The 20,039-nt window shown below is 44.2% G+C and overlaps 1 protein-coding gene across 2 annotated transcripts in view; it reads right to left on the reverse strand.

Moving 5' to 3' along the window:
* The window catches only part of kdm6a (lysine (K)-specific demethylase 6A), a 334,942-nt gene that overhangs the window by 101,959 nt on the left and 212,944 nt on the right, over positions 1-20,039 (reverse strand). For both annotated transcript variants that reach the window (XM_038802080.1, XM_038802081.1), the window contains one exon: positions 2,010-2,136. In XM_038802080.1, coding sequence (XP_038658008.1) covers positions 2,010-2,136 — 127 coding nt within the window. The remainder of the gene's footprint in view (positions 1-2,009; positions 2,137-20,039) is intronic.

Genomic DNA, 20,039 nt, shown 5'->3' on the forward strand with positions numbered 1-20,039 from the left:
TCTCTGCCTTCTGTATATTGTGAAAAGCTGTGGTCCTGCCATCTTGAAAAGACCCCTTTATCCCCACTCTCTGCCTTCTGCCAGTCAGCCAATCTTCTATCCATGCCAGGATCTTACCCTTAACACCATGGGCTCTCAACTTATTTAGCAGTCTCCTATGCGGCACCTTTTCAAAGACCTACTGGAAATATAAATAAATTGTCTGCTGGTTCTTTGTCTAACTTCCTTGTTACCGCCTCAAAGAACTCTGACAGATTTGTGAGACATGACCGCCCCTTGACGAAGCCATGCTGACTCAATCCTACTTTATCATGCATTTCCAAATACGCTGCGATCTCATCTTAAATAATACTCTATAATCTTACCAATGACCAAAGTCAGGCTTAGCAGCCTATAATTTCCCATCTTCTGCCTCCCATCCTTCTTAAATATCAGTGTTACTTTAGCCACTTTCCAGCCCTCTGGGACCCTCCTTGCCTCCAGGGATTTCTGAAAGATCACCATCAGTATACCTCCACAATCTCCTCAGCTATCTCCTTTAGAACCCTGCTCCAGGTGATTTATCCACCTTTCAGTTTCCCCAAAACCTTCTCCTTTGAGAGGGCCACAACACTCACCTCTGCCCCCTGATTCTCCTGGAGCTCTGGTATCCTTCTGGTGTCTTCCACCGTGAAGACTGATGCAAAGTAACTATTAAGTTCCTCTGCCATTTCTTTGTTTCCTATTATTACTTCTCCAGCCTCATTTTCCAGTGGTCCAATGGCTATTTTTGCCTCTCTCTTACCTTTCAATATAACTCTTACCTTTTATTTATATTGCTAGCTAGCTTGCACTCATATTTAGTTTTCTCCCCCCTTATTTCGTTTTTAGTTGCCCTCTGCGCGCATTTAAAGGCTTCCCAATCCTTTGGCTTCCCACAAATCCTTGCCACATTGTATATTTTTTCTTTTGTTTTTATGCTGTCCTTGACTTCCCTCGTCAACCATGGATGCCTCGCCCTCCCCTTAGCATGTTTCCTCCTCCTTCAGATGAATTTCAATTGTGCCTCTCGAATAACCCCCAAAAATTCCTACCATTGCTGTTCCACTGTCTTATCTGCTAGGCTCCCCTTCCATTCAACCCTGGCCAGTTCCTCCCTCATGTCTTTCTAGTTGCTCTTATTTAATTGTACTACCATTACATCGGATTCAGCTTCTCCCTGTCAACTGCAGGGTAAATTCTATCATTTTGTGGTCACTGCCCCCTAAGGGTTCCATCACCTCAAATGTCTTAATCAAGCCTGCCTCGTAACACATCACCAAATCCAGAATTACCTGTTCCCTAGTAAGCTCTGTCACAAGCTGCTCCAAGAAAACATCTTATAGACATACCACAAATTCCGTTTCTTGGGATCCACTACCAACCTGATTTTCCCAATCATCCTGCATATTGTAGGCTCCCATGATTATTGTAGTATGGCCTTTTTTTTATATGCCTTTTCTATATCCTGATTTATTTTCTGCAGCACATCCTGACTACTGCTTGGGGGCCTGGACATAACTCCCATCTGGGTTTTACCGTTGCAATTCCACAATTCCACCCACAGATTCTATGTCTTCTGATCCTATATCGTTTCTTGCTATCGATTTAACTTCATTCCTTACTAACAATGCAACCCCGCCCCTCTGCCCACCCTTTCGATAGGTCACATATCCTTGGATAGTCTCCCATCAGGGTTTTACCTTTGCAGTTCCGCAATTCCACCCACACAGATTCTATGCTTTCTGATCCTATATAGTTTCTTGCTATCGATTTAACTTCATTCCTTACTAACAATGCAACCCCGCCCCCTCTGCCCATCCTTTCGATAGGTCACATATCCTTGGATATTCAGGTTAGAAAGCTTAATCAGAACTGAGTTTTAGGTTGTTGTCTTGCGATAAATAGTTAGATTCAGGATACCAGACTTCTTAATCTAATTGATTTTTTAAAAAAAAAATCAACATTATATCGAATAACTTTATTTTTACCTGCCAAGAAAGTACCAAGATTGGCCAGAGTTTGGGTCTGCCTCTAGAGATTTCTGGAGACACTGAATAGCAAGACTTTCTTTAGTTGTTTTGTCTCCTAGTGGCTCCACTGTGTGATGCATCCAGCCTGCAATAAGGTGAACATTAATTAATGAACTATATCCGTACTTTAGTAAGAAACAATTCTGGACCATATGTCAGAGTGTTAATACTGCTTTAATGCAATACAATTTTTGATGGATAAGATGTATCAAATTATCAACACAATTGTTTAAATTGTTGTATATTCCAATTTTTCTCTTGCAAGAAAATTTTTTTTTGAATAAAAAGGCAGACTTGAGACACTTTAAAATCTGTATGATGCTGCATTAATGAAAGAGGATAGCTACAAATGCAGTTTAATCTGGTAAGCATAGTGAATTAGTGAAAACATACTCATGAAAATATATAAAAAACTTAGACCTGCATGCATTTAATGGACTGTGCAATGGAACATCACTGTCATGAGGACCTTGTTTCTTCCCCCAATCTTAAGCCTTTATTGTAATGCACAATAATGGTGGGGTTACTGGGTTATTGGGATAGGGGGAGGTGTTGACCTTGGGTAGGGTGCTCTTTCCAAGAGCCGGTGTAGACTCGATGGGCCGAATGGCCTCCTTCTGCACTGTAAATTCTATGAAATCTATGAAATCACGACATTCAGCAACATTTCAAGGTTACATTCAGTTTCACACTGTCTGGAACATTAAGCTCCTGCTATATATTTAAAAAATATTAAAGTATGGTCTATGTGCACGTGTTCTTAAATGGAATGCCAAAATCAGAGAAGATTTACATCAACTATGCTTATATGAACATACATACATATGAAATAGATGTAGGCCATTCAATAAGGTCGTGGCTGATCTGTTTGTGTTTCGAATTCCCCAATCCCATCTAGCCCCATAACCATTGATCCCTTGCCTAACAAGAATGGATCCACATCCACGTTAAAAATATTCAATGACCCCTGCCTCCACCACCTTCTGAGGCAAGTTCCAAAGTCGCATAAACTTAAATTTAAAAAAAAATCTTGGTCCTAAAAGAAATCCTTTAATTTCAAAACAGTGCCCCTTGTTCACAAGAGGAAACATCTTTGTCTGTAAAAAGGCATGGTCCTCAAATTATGCAAAAGTTAAGTACAACGAAAGGTGTACAATATAGCTTTTGAGCTGTAGCAATGAGTTTCAGAATACATTTTCATACCCTATTGATTTCTCTCCTTCCCTTGCACATCATTCAAAAACACACTCTATGGGCGCAATTCTCCTGTTTCAAATCTATGTGTTTCCACCAGCAGGGAATTGGGACTGTTTCCATTGGCAGTAGAAGCACCGCTCACATGCCATTCAATGGCACTCAGAAACTATTTTTCAGTGGATCGAGGCTCAGGGAGGCCGGGCCGAAACTCGCTGACAGATCCCACTCCTCAGAGACCCTGATCTCAGAATAATGTTGAGTTCCACACCTCCCGCCAAAAACTCTCCACACTGTGCTCTGTCTGAGTGTTGCCCCCATACCTGTCCTTTCTCGGAAGCTCTTCAGAACAAAGAGACAGCCTCTTTAAACAAAACTGCAGTTAGAAAGAACACCTGCTCAAAAGGGCAAGCACGTCAGAGTTTATGGACCCCTGTGGAGCTGTAAAAATAAACAGTAACCCTCCTTTGAATTTGCATGGGCGTATCAATGAAGAGGCTTGTAAAAGGAAATGGACAACGAAATTGAATGGAAACAATGCAGTTCAAAGCTTTTAGCTTCAAAGCATGCACAGGTGCGTGTAAAAGCTAAAGGGAACTAAATTGACTGTGGGAAAAGCACCTCAAAAGGTTTCCACATTAAAGGGAATATTTTCACTTTCTTCTGACAGATCACTGATATTGTCAAGCTGGGAGAGATCAAAGGTTTTAAGGCAACAAAGGGAAAACTTTCACTTTCTTCTGACAGATCTATGAAGTTGACATGCTGGAAGAGACATCAAAGGGTTCCAACATCAGAGGTAAGACTTTAAACTGAAAGTTGACATGCTGAAAGACAATTTCATGATTTTCAAGGCAACAGATGGAAAGAAACCTACTGATCCCCATCAGACCAAAAGACATAGGAGCAGAATTAGGCCATTTGGCCCATCGAGTCTGCTCCGCCATTCAATCATGGCTGATATTCTCACCTCCATTCTCCTGCCTTCTCCCCGATTCCCTTATTAATCAAGAACCTATCTATCTCGGTCTTAAAGGCACTCAGTGAATTGGACTGCACAGCCGTCTGCGGTAAAGAGTTCCACAGATTCACCACCCTCTGGCTGAAGAAATTCCTTCTCATCTGTTTTAAAGGATTGTCCATTTAGTCTGAGATTGTGTCCTCTGGTTCTAGTTTGCCCTACAAGTGGAAACATCTTCTCCACGTCCACTCTATCCAGGCCTCGCAGTAAGTTTCAATAAGATCCCCCTTCATCCTTCTAAAAGCCAACGAGTACAGACCCAGAGTCCTGAACTGTTCCTAATATGACAAGCCGTTCACTCCAGAGATCATTCTTGTGAACCTCCTCTGGACCCTTTCCAAGGCCAGCACATCCTTCCTTAGATACGGGGCCCAAAACTGCTCACAATACTCAAAATGGGGTCTGACAAGAGCCTTATACAGCCTCAGAGGTACATCCCTGGTCTTGTATTCTAGCTCTTGATACTAGAATTTAGCTCTTGAGCTCTTCTTAACTGCCAACTGAACCTGCAGATTAACCTCAAGAGAATTGTGAACAAGGACTCCGAAGTCACTTTGTGCTTCTGCTTTCCAAAGCATTTCCCCATTTAGAAAATATTCTATGCCTAAATTCCTCCTTCCAAAGTGCATAACCTCACACTTTTCCACATTGTATTTCATTTGCCACTTCAATGCCCACTCCCTAGCTTGCCCAAGTCCTTCTGCAGCCCACCTGCTTCCTCAATACTATCTGTCCCTCTACAGATCTTTGTATCGTCTGCAAACTTAGCAACAGTGCCTTCAGTACCTTCTTCCAGATCATTAATGTATATTGGAAAAAGTTATGGTTCCAGCACAGACCTGAGGCACACCACAAGTCACCGGCTGCCATCCTGAAAAACACCCTTTCTCCCCACTCTCTGCCTTCTGCCAGTCAGCCAATCCTCTTTCCATTTAACAGTCTCCTATGCGACACCTTGTAAAAGGCCTTCTGGAAATCTAAATAAATCATGTCCACTGGTTCTCCTTTGTCTAACTTGCTTGTTACCTCCTCAAAGAACTCTAACAGATTTGTCAGACACAACCTCCCTTTGACAAAGCAGTGCTAACTCAGTCGTATTTTACCATGCACTTCCAAGTGCTTCGAGATCTCATCTTTTTAAAAAAAATACTTTTATTCTCCATTTTCACATTTTCTTCAGAAGTTACACCCCACCAACAAACAGTAAATGGTAACGAATACAATGTCAATCCCCTTATCAACAACACAATCCCATCCTCCCACCACCCCAAACAATGACCCACCTGACAATATAAGCATCAAATAAATCAAACCCTCCCAAGATGGAAAAAAAAAGGAAAAAGAAAATGGAATCAGGAATCACCTATGATCACTGTTGACATATATGGCCCACCCCCCAACCCCCTCCCTAATATTCAATGCCATCCAATCCCCTAAAGAGTCACGTAAATGACACCCATGAATTGGAGACCACTACCCCTCCCAGACTCCTCCCCCACAACATCAGTTCCTTCCCCCAACTTTTCGCCCCGGCTAGACTCACCGAATGCTGTTCTACCAGGATCCGATGGCCGCAGCCCCTCCCCCCATCTCACTCCCATTCACTGGCCGGCTTAAACCGGCCAGTGTGGAGCTCCCTACCCGGGTCTCCTTTCCCCTTTCCCAGGAAAACCAAGAAACCCCCTTTGGCACACAACCCCTGCATAAACACCCAAGCCCCAAAGAACCATCATTGAAAATGAAAGTCCCATCTCTTCCCTTGTCCAAATATATACAGCCTCGACTCATTTAGTACATACACCAACACGCAGTAAAAAAATAAAGTTATATGAGGCTACATCGGTACACGACCATTTCTCAATTCTGCCACAGTCCTTCTGCCTTCGCAAACTCCTCCGCTGCTTCCGCCGTCCCAAAATAAAAGTCCTTGGATTTGTAGGTCATCCTTAACTTAGCTGGATATACTATGCCGCACTGCACCTTGCTAATGTACAGTGCCTTCTTCACCCAGCTGAATGAAGCCCGCCTCCTCGCCAGCTCCACCGTAAAGTCCTGGCATACCAGCTCCAGCCCACTGCACCACTCACTTTTGCTTTGCTCAGCACAGGACTTTCTCCTTCACGCTACACCTACGGAAACACAGAGTTACTACTCTTGGCGGTTCAATCGCCTTTGGTATCGGCCTCCATGACCGATGAGCCCGATCCAGTTCATATAGGGAGGGATTATTCCCCTCCCCCAAGAGCTTCGCCAACATCATAGCAAAATACTCCGTTGGCCTCGGGCCTTCCATCCCTTCAGGCAGACCCACAATCCTCAGATTCTGTCGCCTGGATCTGTTTTCCAAGTCTTCCATTTTGGCTTGCAGCCCCTGGTTGGTCTCTATCACCCTCCGCAACCCCTTCCCCATCGAGGGGAGTTGATCACAGTGCTGCGATAATGCCTCTTCCACTTCTTTCAGTGTCTCACCTTGCTCCCACACCTCCACCGCTGTGCTTGATACCCCGCCCTCAGTGGGGCAATCGCCTCCTCCACCAGCACTTTTAATACTGCCCCCACATCCTTCCTCATCGCCTCCATGTGTTTTGTGAACTGTTTTTCAAATTCCAGAGTCATCACCGTGGTCATTACTTGTGCTGTGAGCGATGCAGCCTCCCCTGGTGCTCCAGCCTCCGCTTTCCTTACAGTTCCTGCGCTGACTTTTTCACTCACCGGACTTTCGTTAACCCCCTTTATCACGGCTCTTTTTCTTCCACCCCCTTTTTTCACGGCCCTTTTTCTCCCAAACTTTGACATTTCTCCTCCCTGTGCCTTCTTACAGCCTTTTCAGCCGCCACTGCCCCCGGGACCGGGCGTTAAAACTTCAAAATTTCTATTCCCGAGTGGGAGCTCTCCAGAGTGCGGCTGCCTCCTGCCCGCCGTCACCAGCAGTCCCTTCGCGATCTCATCTTTAATAACAGATTCTAAAATCTTACCAATGATCGACGTCAGACTAACCGATTTCCCATCTTCTGCCTCCCTCCCTTCTTAAATAGTGGTGTTACATTAGCCACCTTCCAGTCCTCTGGGACCCTTCCTGCCTCCAGTGAATCCTGAAAGATCATCATTAATGCCTCCACAATTTCCTCAGCTATCTCTTTTAAGACCTTTGAGTGTAGTCCATCTGGTCCAGGTGACCTATCCACCTTCAGATCTTTCAGTTTCCAGAGAACCTGCTCCTTAGTAATGGTCACTGTACTCACCTCTGCCCCCTGGTTCTCCTGGAGCTCTGGCAACCCACTGGTGTCTTCCACGGTGAAGACTGATGCAAAGTAACGATTCAGTTCATCTGCCATTTCTTTGTTTCCTATTATTGCTTCTCCAGCCACATTTTCTAGTGGTCCAATGTCTATTCTTGCCTCTCTCTTACCTTTTATATATTGAAAGACCCCCAACATCCTGGGAAAGACCCCCAACATGAGCCCCTCCTATGCAGAAACCACGCCACCTCCCCTGAAGGACCCCCTAGGCACCTTGGAGGCAGGCCGAGAGAAAGGGTATCTTCTTGCCCTTCCTGCCACTGCTCCCAAACACCCTCCCCCAGGAATAAGCATGTCAGAGTTTGCACTGGTTCACGCCACAATGACTCCCAGCTTGTGTGTGTGTGCGTGTGTTTGTTTGGGGGGGGGGGGGGGGGGGGGGAGGAGAGAAGGGGGGGGAGAGAGAGAGAGAGAGAAGCAGTGGTGACTGGATCATCCCAGGAGATGAATTTAGCAACCTTATCTTTGGTCTCTTCATCCAAGTCATGTATATTAATTTTAGAAGTTGAGGACCCAGCACTGATCTGTGGCCCACCACAAGTTACATTCCGTTAACCAGAAAAATACCCATTTGTTCGGTTTCCTGTTAGCTAGCCAATCCTCTATGATATGTCACCCCCTCCAGCATGAGCTTTTATTCTCTGCAATAAGCTTTGATGCGGCACCTTATCAAATGGCTTCTGAAAATCTAAATACAGTATATCCAAGGTTATCCTTTATTCATGCACATATGACTCCTTCACTGAACTCCAATAAATTAGTTAAACATGATTTCCCTTTCATAATATCACGTTAACTAAGCCTTATTAGAATTGTAGAATTTACAGTGCAGGAGGAGGCCATTCAGCCCATCGAGTCTGCACCGGCCCTTGGAAAGAAAACTCTACTTAAGCTTAAGCCCACGCCTCCACCCTATCTCCGTGACCCAGTAACGCCACCTAACCGTTGGACTCTAAGGGGCAATTTAGCATGGCCAAACCACCTAATCTGCACATTTTTGGATTGCAGGAGGAAACCAGAGCTCCCGGAAGAAACCCACGCAGACACAGGAAGGTGCAAACTCCACACAATCACCCGAGGCCCGAATTGAACCTGGGACCCTGGGGCAGAGGCAGCAGTGCTAACCACTGCGCCACCCTGCCTCCCTCGAATTTACCAAGGACCCTGCCGTAACATTTTTAATAATAGCTTATGACATTTTCCCGATGACGTTACGCTAATTGCCATGTAGTATCCTGGTTTCGTCCCCTCTCCCTTTTTTAATGAAGGGATTTGCTATTTTCCAATCCAATAGCACCTTGCCAAATCCAGAGAATGTTGCAAAATTAAAACCAACACACCAACTATCTCACTAACCCACTAAGATCCTAGTATGAAGTCCATCAGCACCTGGGGATTTGTCAGCCTGCAACTCCAGTTTGTTATATACTACTTCCCTGGTGAGTGCAATTTTCCTGAGTTCTTCCCTCCCTTCAGTTTCTGATATATTTTAAAGAACAGTTACTTGCATCCTCTAAAGTGAAAACTGATTTTTTCCATCTCCTTTTTTTCCCATTATTAATTCCCCAGGCTCACTTTCTATATTGGACCAATTCTCAGTGTGGTATTGATGTTACTGACATCAGTTCAGTAACTCTTTTCATATTTAAGTATCTATGAAAAGTCTTTTATTTATTTATATTTCTAGTTTAAAACAACATTAAAACAACAAGGGGCTGGTTTAGCACAGGGCTAAAGAGGTGGCTTTTAAAGGAGACCAAGGCAGGCCAGCAGCACGGTTCAATTCCTGTACCAGCCTCCCTGAACAGGTGCCGGAATGTGGCGACTAGGGGCTCTTCACAGTAACTTCATTTGAAGGTTCCTTGTGACAATAAACGATTTTCATTTCAGTTTTCATTTCATTTCATTCATTCATTCATTGCCCACGGTTTGGATTGAAACAGGAAATTAAATTTGGATATCAAGAACCGTCAACTTTAAATTTTCAACCTGGTGTTGAAATCGTTTCTTGGCCTCATGTCTCCCTATCCATTCCTGTAATCTCCTCCAGCCTTGCAATCTTTGAAGAACTGCATTCCTCTTACTCTGGCATTGATGTTTGCCTCATCTAGGCCCTACAGTCTGGAATGCCCTCATTAACATCTCTATTTCACAGGTAACCAACTACATGAGGATTTTCTGCTGACTGCTACAATCACCCGGCTAATGAGCCTCACAAACACTGCAGTGCAGTTCCTCAAATCTCTGCTCCCAAAGAAATGGGAAGTTAGGGAGTACAACAAGATGGCATATCAGGCACACTGCCTGCCAGTCAGCTTTGGCTTTCTTAGTTGGCATTAAAGGTGAAAACCACCAGAATGTCCTATCACGTACAAGGCAAAAATCTATAAACACCTTTTTTTATAATTGTTCTAACATTTTTATTTGTAAATTTAGAGTACCAATTCATTTTTTCCAATTAAGGGGCAATTTAGCTTGGCCAATCCATCTACCCTGCACATCTTTGGGTTACATAGAACATAGAACAGTACAGCACAGAACAGGCCCTTCGGCCCTCAATGTTGTGCCGAGCCATGATCACCCTACTCAAACCCACGTATCCACCCTATACCCGTAACCCAACAACCCCCCCCCCCCCCCCCCACACATTAACCTTACTTTTTTTAGGACACTACGGGCAATTTAGCATGGCCAATCCACCTAACCCGCACATCTTTGGACTGTGGGAGGAAACCGGAGCACCCGGAGGAAACCCACGCACACAGGGGGAGGACGTGCAGACTCCACACAGACAGTGACCCAGCCGGGAATCGAACCTGGGACCCTGGAGCTGTGAAGCATTTATGCTAACCACCATGCTACCCTGCTGCCCACGAAACCCACGCAAACATGGGGAGAATGTGCAAACTCCACACGGACAGTGACCCAGAGCCGGGATTGAACCTGGGATCTCGGCACCGTGAGACAGCAGTGCTAACCATTCACTACACCACCGTGCTGCCCTATAATTGTTCTAACATAACATGCAATGCAACAGTATGTGGTGTTGCAATAAACATTTATAATTCTCAGATCTGTCCAATCGGTATAGTGACATAGTGGTTAGCACTACTGCCGCTCAGTACCAGGGTTCGATTCCGGTCTTATGCGACTGTGTGGAATTTGCGTGTTCCCTCCGTTCCTGCTCGAGTTTCCTCCAGGTGCTCTGGTTTCCTTCCACAGTCCAAAGGTGTACAGGTTAGGTGATTGGCCATGCTAAATTGCTCCCTTGCGCGGGTTAGGTGGGGTTATGGAGGTAGGGCACTGGAGCAGGAAGAGGTTGCGTACTCTTGCAGAGGGCCAGTACTCCCCAATGGGCTGATTAGCTTTCTTCTGTACTACAGGCATTCTATGGATTTCTCTCCTCTTTTAAGAGGTTGCTTAAAAGTAAGATGTCTTACAACACCAGGTTAAAGTCCAACAAGTTTGTTTAGAATCACTAGGAAGGAGCTTTGCTCGAAAACTAGTGATTCGAAACAAACCTGTTGGACTTTAACCCTGTGTTAAGACTTATTGCTGTGCCCACCCAGTCCAATGCCAGCATCTCTACATCATGGCTTAAAGATCACCTCCTTCAACAATTTCAGTGCCCTTTGCTAACATTTCCTTAGTTGTCTGATGACACTTATGAAGATGTGCTTTTTAAAAATTTGTTCATAGGATGTGGGCATCACTGGCTGGGTCAGCATATATTGCCCATCCCGGAGGGCATTTAAGAGTCAACCATATTGCTGTGGATCTGGAGTCACATGTAGGGCAGACCAGGCAACAAATACAGATTTCCTTCCCTAAAGGACATTTGTAAACCAGATGAGTTTTTACGTCAATCGACAATGATTTCATGGTCACCTTCAGGCTTAATATTGCAGCTTTTTATTGAATTTAAATTTCACCACCTGCCACGGCAGGATTCAAACCAGGGTCCCACCTCCTCTGTATAAATGTGTTAGCATTTTGAATGATTCAGTTCAGTAGGAAATCTAAAATAAATTAGAATAAAGACAAACTATTTAATTAACTTGGTCACAGACAACCAAGATATATTCCAGGATTGTGTGGGAGTATTTGGGGAAAGAATCAACTGAACTTTACATACAGGTGGTGATAATAGATTTGTGCATAAACACTCATTTGGAAGCATTTCTGAAATTATTTGAGGCAAATAGCTTAAGCAAATAATGTAATAGTTCAACAAGGCCTCTATTCCTGTTTAAATTGCACATTGAAACAGATAAAAACATTAAGATTAGTGGGCAACATAGAAGTGAACAGTGAAAGCATTTATTAATATAGAGAAAATCCTAACCCTCATTTCCAATCATCTCCACATTCTCACTGCTACTTAATTCTAACTGTCATGGATATCCTACACTCCTCAGACTTTGGCTCCTTTCCATGTCCCCTCCTCTTCATCTACTCCATCTTCGATGGCATCCTGGAATGTCTCAAAATGATATTTTTTCCACTGTCTGAAATCTATTATCAACTATGAACTGAAATGTTCCCCTGGATTAATACTAACAGTTATGTCTAGAGCTCGGAAATAAACCCGTGAGACTACATTTTGAATGTGGAAGAAGCACCATGTTAAATTGATGTTTGACCCAACAGCTTGTCTTAGCGTCTTTAATGTAATAAAACATTCCAAGGCACTTGACGGGGCCCATATAAAACAAAATACAACATAGAGCCACATAAGGGAATGTTAGTGCATATAACTAAAAGTTTGGTCAAGAGGAAAGTTTTAAGGAGCATCTTAAAAGGAGGAAAGTGAGGTAGAGATGTTTAGCGAGGAAATTTCAGAGTTTGGGACTTGGCAATTGGAAGCCTGGGAGGCGTGATTTTCAACCAAGAGAATGAGGAGGCAGGTATGGAACTCAGGAAGAGAGACTGCGAGATTCTGAAGAAAATTGACATAGGGAGCGACAAAGGTATTGGAGGGGCTGGCAGGCTTAAAAGTGGACAAAACTCCAGGTCCAGATGAATTGTGCCTGAGAATTCTGTGGGAGCCAAGGGGTTCTGACCCAAACAATTCCTCTTATACCATGGGGGAGGGGACAGAGAACTGGAGAACAGTTAATAGTGTGACTCCACTATTTAAGAAAGGTTGCAGAGATAAGGCAGGGAGGGAACTACAGACCAGTGAATCTCACATAAGTGGTAGGGAAACTGTTGGAGAACATTTTGAAGGAGAGAATCTATCTCCACTTGGAGGACAAGGTTTGTTCAAGGATAGTCAGCATAGTTTTGTCAGAGGGAGATCACGCCTAACAAATTTGATTGAATCTTTTGACCAGGTGTATAGATGAGGATAGTGCAGTTGATGTACTTTATATGAATTTTTGCAACGCCTTGACAAGGTCCCATATGGGAGACTTTTAAAGAAGGCAAATGCCCATGGGAGACAGGGTAATTTGATCAGATGGACTCAAAATTCACTTAGTTGTAGGAGACAGTGATTACAGATGGCTGCTTTAACATAGAATCCCTTCAGTGCAGGAGGCCTTACGGCCAATCGAGTCTGCATCGACCCTTCGAAAGAACACACCGCCCATGCCCACTCCCACCCCCCTTCACCGTCCCTATCCCCATAATCCTATAACTAATCTGCACATCCCTGGACACTAAGAGGCAATTTACCATGGCCAATCCACCTAATCCTCACATCTTTGGACTGTGGGGGGAAACCGGAGCACCCGGAAGAAACCCAAACAGACACAGGGAGAACGTACAAACTCCACAGACAAGCAGGTGACCCAAGGGTGGCATTGTGAGGCAGCAGTGCTAACCACTGTGCCACCCCTGGAAGCCGCAACTAGAAGCCAGTGTCCATTGGCTTTCCACAGGGAACTGTGCTGTGTCCCCTATTACTTGTCATTTATATAAACAATGTATATGACAATGTGGAGGATGGGATCAGTAAGTTTGCGGATGACACAAAGATTGGCCAGGTTGTTAACCGTGTCTTGGGTTACAGGAAGATATAGACAGGATCGTCAAATGAGCAGATAAGTGGCAGATGGAATTTAATCCTGAAAAGTGTGAGGTAACACACTTTGGAAGAAGTAATTTGACACAAAAATATTCAATAAATAGTCTGACACTGGGAAATTTCGAAGAACATAGGAACTTTGGCATGCCTGTCTACAGATCTGAAGGTGTGAGGACAGGTTAATAGGGTGGTGAAAATGGATATGGGACATGCCTTTATCAATCAAGACATAGATTACAAACGCAGGGAGGTCATGTTGGAGTTGCATAGAACTTTGGTGAGGCCACAACTGGAGTGTTGTGTGCAATTCTGGTCGCCATATTATAGGAAAGATGTGATTACACTGGAGGGGTGCAGAAGAGATTCACCAGGGTGTCGCCTAGGATGGAACATTTTAAGTTATGAAGAGAGGTTGGATAGGCTTGGGTTGTTTTCGCTGGAGCAGAGATGAATGAGGGGCAAACTGATCAAGGTGTACAAGATTATAAAGGCATGGACAGAGTGGATAGTGAGCAGCTGTTCTCATAAGTTGAAGGATCTGTCACGAGGAGACACAAGTTCAATGTGAGGGGGATGAGGTTTTTTGGGGGGGGGGGGGGGGGGGGGGGGGGGGGATGTGAAGAAAATATATTTTACCCAGAGGATGGTGACAGTCTGGAATACACTGTCTTGGACTGTGATAGAGGCAGGTTGCCTCACATTCTTAAACAAATACCTGAATGAGCACTTGGCACGTCATTACATTCAAGGCTATGGGCCAAGTGCTAGCAAATGGGATTAGGTCGGTAGGTCAGGTGTTTTTCATTTTTGGACAGCATCTTAAGAGCTGAATTTTTCTGAAATTATTGTAACACACCTTCCCAGAAGATAGTGCTGCTGACATCGGCACCTAGTACCTTTTATGGCTGGTGCTCCCAAATATCATATGTCTCAAGAGAAAAGTTCATAGCATTGACTGTAAAATACAGAGGTCTCGCCCAATTGGTGATACAGATCAGTATCTGGAGATCATGAATAGCCTTCAGGGCCACGTGTGCTTAAAGTTCTTTGGATTTGCTTCTTTTTCCCCCCATTGTAGAATAAGCTTGTTATACTGATTCATAACTTGTTTTTTTTGTGGATGCTAAGTGACCTGTGTACTTCTAGCATTTTCTGCTTTTATGTCAAGTTAAACTGGTAGTGTGTAAAATGTATCCAAACAGTTGTCCTTTGCAGAATTCCAAGAAATAAAAAGAAAGCGTCTTCTCCAGCCCATTTGAGATGCATCACACCAAGCTGAGAGGTAGATTTTTGGCAAGAAAGATAAATGGTTGAACGGTGAGATCATATTCCCCAATGCTCAAGCCAGATTTCTGGTCTTTCAGCGTTGAGCCTGAAGGCATGACTTGAGTTGCGAAGAGAACAAACAATTTTGGAGGGTTTGGTACCTACGAGCAGCTGTGCTGATGTTCTCCACAGGGATTCAAACCCATGCATGTCAACTGCTAACGCACAACTCTCCATGGATAACAACCACAACATGATGGAGGGGCTTGTGCGCTCCAACGATCCCCTGACCTATCAGGAGCTCTTTGCGCCTGATAAGGCCACCCATTGCAGCAAGGTTAGGGCGGGGTTGGAGATGCCAAACAAAAGTTCAGTTCAGAAGACCTCAACAGCAGAATAGGCCAGTTAGAAGGCCATGTGTCTCACTGGCTGTGAAGGTAGAAGGAGGTTGGAGTGGCACGGTTGTCAAGGTTCGACACTTCGCTCAAATCTGATCATCAATTGGGACTGCAGTGGTTCAAGAAGGCAGCTCACTACCACCTTCTCAAGAACAACAAATACTGGCCGAGCCAGCGACGTCTGCATCCTGTAAATGAATTTTAAAAATGTTTGTGTGGACAATGACAGCACCGCTCCTCAACAAAGTAATGTGCAGGCTTCTACCAAGGTTCATCTGCCAAGTCCTGTGGCGATAGAGAATTGGCGACAGGAATAGAGTGAACCCAAGAGTCCCTAGTCAACTATTTGCACAGAAGTGGCATGATGAGACAGTGTCATTTTTGGGCAACAGCATTTGTGACTGAATAGGCTCTTCACGATACCCTCTGCTCACCCTAAATGTTATGGGGGGCAGAAAAGTCCTAAAAATATGTTGTCTCACTTTCTGCTGGCAAGGGAACCACATCCCATAGGATCACCATCTTTATGGTCAAAGAAAGAAAACTTAAAATTTTTCAACTTTTCAACATTGATAATCTCAAGAGCGACGGTCCAGAAAGAAGAATTGTAATTGTATCATGCCAGCTATCAAGTCCCCGAATTATGTCACTGAGTGAGACCTCTCTTCCTAGAGAGGGCAGCTGAAGGAACAAGCAGGTGGCATATTGACTACGGCTTCCAGCTTCTACCGGAAAGGAGAGGCCAACAGCAATCCTCATGTTCATAGAACTGGGTTTTGCCATCTGGAATGGGATCTTGGATGCACTGCCAGCGCAATGTAAATGTAGAAACGAAAGATTCATGACACTTCACCCACAGCTCTGCTGTAACCAATATGCCACTACCATCAGCGCCTATGCCCAACCATTGACTCCAGTGAAGGTGTCAAGGAAATGTTCTATTCTGATCTTGATGTAATTCTCACTGCCATCCCAAAAGAAGAAAAGATCATCCTCCTGGGGTACTTTAACTCCAGGGTTGGCAGTGACCGGTGCTCGAGCAGAATAACTGGGAAAATGGGGGTCTGAGCAACTGGGAAAATGGAGTGGGAAAAGCCAATGCAAATTCTGTCCTGCTGTTGACAAAGTATGAAGGAGGCAGCGTTTCAGCAGCTCAAGACTGATGCCCAAAGACAAATCTGAAAGATGAAGGACTTCCGGTTGGAAAAGACAGCCCAAGAGAGCCAACAATTTTTACACATAGGTAGAACAAAGATAGAGGTTCTTCTGAAGGAATGAATATGAGCAGATAGGGGCTAAATTAAAAAGCAGAACCAAAAAAGTAATAATCTCCAGTTTATTACCTGAGCCACGAGCTAATTGACACAGCATCAATAAGATTAAAAAGGGAAATGCATGGCTTAGGTTGGTGTGGGATAAATGAGTTTGAATTCATGAGACTTGCACCAGTCCTGGGGAAGGAGGGACCTGTTCCTATAGGATGGTCTTCACCTGAACAAGCTGAGTCCAGGCGAATCGCATAACTAGGGCTCTAGATAGGGCTTTAAACTAAAGAGTGGGGAGTGGGGGTGGGTGGGGGAAGAAGAAAGAAGAGAACTGAGAAATGAAATTAAATCGATAGCAAGAAGCGATACAGGGTCAGAAGGTGTAGAATCTCTATGGGTAGAGTTGAGGAATCGCAAAGGAAAAAAAGACCCTGATGGGAATTATGTATAGACCCCCTAGCAGTAGTTAGAATTTGAGACAGAAAGTAAATCAGAAGATAGAAAAGGCATACAAGAAAAGCATTATTGCAATAATCCTGGGGCACTTCAATATGCAGGTGGACTGGGAAAATCAGGCTGGCAGCGGATCCTAAGAAAAATAATTTGTGGAATGTCTACGAAATGTTTTTTTGGAGCAGTTTGTGGTAGAGACCACTAGGGAACAGGTAATTCTGGACATTGGTGATGTGTAATGAGGTAGACTTGATTAGGGAAATGTAAGGTGAAGAAATCCTAAGGGAGAAGTGACCATAATATGATAGAATTCACACTGCAGTTTGAGAGAGAGAAGCTGAAACCAGATGCAGTGGTTTTACAAGTAAAGGCAACTACAGATTTGAGGGAGGAGCTGGCCAGACTTATTTGGAAGGGGAGCCTAGCAGGAAAGACAGTGGAACAGCAATGACAGGAATTTTGGGAGTTATTCAGGAGGCACAATAGAAATTGATCCCAAAGATGAGAAAACATGCTAAGGGAGGACATGGCAACCATGGCTGACAAGGGAAGTCAAGGACAGCATAAAAGTAAAGAAAAAAGCATACAACGCGGTGAGAATTAGTGGGAAGCCAGATGATTGGAAACCTTTAAAAGCAAGCAGAGGACAACTAAAAAGCAATAAGGGGGAAATGAAGATGAAATATAAGTAATATGTTTAATATAAATGTAGATTGCAAGAGTTTTTTTTCGATATATAAAAAGGTAAGAGGGAGGCAAGAATGGACATTGGACCACTGGAAAATGAGGCTGGAGAAGTAGTCATAGGGAACAAAGAAATGGCAGAGGAACTGAATAGGTACTTTGCATCAGTCTTCACAGTGGAAGACATGAGTGGTAAGAGAGTCAGGGGGGGCAGAGGCGAGTCTAGTGTCCATCACTAAAAAGGTGATGCTGCGGAAACTGAAAGGTTTGAAGGTGGATAAATCGCCCAGACCGGAAAGGCAGCACTGGAGATTGTAAAGGTATATTGGTGGTGATCTTTCAGGAATCACTGGAGGCAAGGAGGGTCCCAGAGGATTGGAAAATGGCTAAGTAAACACTCCTGTTTAGAAATGAGAGGCAGAAGACAAGAAATTTTCTGCCGGTTAGCGTGATTGCGATCATTGGTAAGATTTGAAAGTCTATTAGTAAGGATGAGATTGCGGAGTACTTAGAAGTGTGTGCTAAAATAGAACTGAGTCAGCATGGATTCGTCAAGGGGAGGCCGTGTCTGACAATCGGTTAGAATTCTTTGTGGAGGTAACAAGGAAGTTAGACAAAGGAGAACCAGTGGGCGTGATCTATTTGGATTTCCAGAAGGCCATTGAAAAGATGCCGTACAGGAGGCTGCTAAATAAGATAGAAATAAGTGGCAGATGGAATACAATGCGGATAAGTGAGGTTATGCACTTTCGTAGGAAGAATAGGGGCGTGGACTATTTTCCAAATGTGAAAATGCTTTCGAAATCAAAAGCACAAAGGGGCTTAAGGAACCCTAGTTCAGGATTATCTTAAGGTCAACATGCAGGTTCAGTTGATAGTTAGAAAAGCTATGTTAGCATTCATTTCAAATGTGCTAGAATACAAGATCAGGGATGTACAGCTGAGGATGTATAAGGCTATGGTCAGCCCCATTTGGAACACAGTAGTTTTGGTCCCCGTATCGAAGGATGGATGCACTGGTCTTGGATAGGATCCAGAAGAGGTTCACAAGAATGATCTTGGGAGTGAACGGCTTGTCATATGAGGAACAGTTGAGGACTCTGGGTCTGTACTTAATGGAATTTGGAAGGATGAAGGGGGATCTAATTGAAACTTACAGAATACCGAGAGGCCTAGAAAGAGTGGACATGGAGAGAATGCTTCCAATAGTAGGAGAGACTAGAACCCGTGAACAGCCTCAGACTAGGAAAAACTAGAAGCAGAGGACACAATCTCAGACTAAAGGGACAATCCTTTAAAACAGAGCTGAGGAGGAATTTCTTCAGCCAGAGGGTGGTGATTCTGTGGAACTCTTTGCCGCAGAAGGCGGTGGTGGCCAAATCACTGAGTGTCTTTAAGACAGAGATAGATAGGTTTTTGATCAATAAGGGCATCAGGGGTTATGGAGAGAAGGCAGGAGAATGGGGATGAGGAAAATATCAGCCATAATTGAATGGCGGAGCACACTCGATGGGCCGAGGACCTAATTCTGCTCCTATGTCTTATGGTCTGCCGAGACGATCCTTTAAAACAGAGAGGAAGAGGAATTTCTTCAGCCAGAGTTGGTGAATCTCTGGAACGCATTGTCGCAGAAGACAGTGGAGACAAAGTCACTAAGTGTCTCTAAGGCAAAGATAGATAGGTTCTTGATTAAGAGGTTTCAGCGGTTATAGGGAGAAGGCAAGAGAATGAGGATGAGAAATATATCTGCCATGATTGAATGGCGGAGCTGAATCAATGGGCCATATGGTCTCATTCTGCTCCTGTATCTTATGGTCTTATGAAGCCACCAGGGCAATCTATAGACCAAGATCAAATGAGAAAAATCCCCTTCACGCACAGGATGGTGTTTCTTTTCTTAAGGATGACAATACCACCCATCAACACTGGAAAGAACATTTGAACAATTCCTCAATCGCAAATCCACAGTGGCAGCTGAGACATTGCAGGCAATCCTCCAATACCCTGTGGTAGAGTCCATGAGTGGCTATCATTCACAGGAGAGCTGTAGCACGCACTTAGCTTCCAGGGCTTTATTCCTGTTTTCCTTTCGGTCTGCTCAAATCTAACTCCAGAACTGCCGTACACAGTGAAGTTCTCTTCCCCTGTGAAGATTCTCCTTGCGGCCAAAGCTAGGCTATTCTTCAGGTCTTATTTTAACTCCTCATAAAGTTGGTCTTTTCCACCAGAGTGCAAGCTCACTCCCGCATTCCTGTGTGGCGAACCAGAAACTTTTTAGTTTCTAGTTCCTCCCTCGCTCCTGGATCCAGTCAGATTAAAAACACACCTATGATATTCAGGAATATTCTTGGAACGCCTGCAACCAGATCTTGAAAAT

This window comes from Scyliorhinus canicula, chromosome 7 (assembly GCF_902713615.1).
Source record: "Scyliorhinus canicula chromosome 7, sScyCan1.1, whole genome shotgun sequence".
Lineage (NCBI taxonomy): Eukaryota > Metazoa > Chordata > Chondrichthyes > Carcharhiniformes > Scyliorhinidae > Scyliorhinus > Scyliorhinus canicula.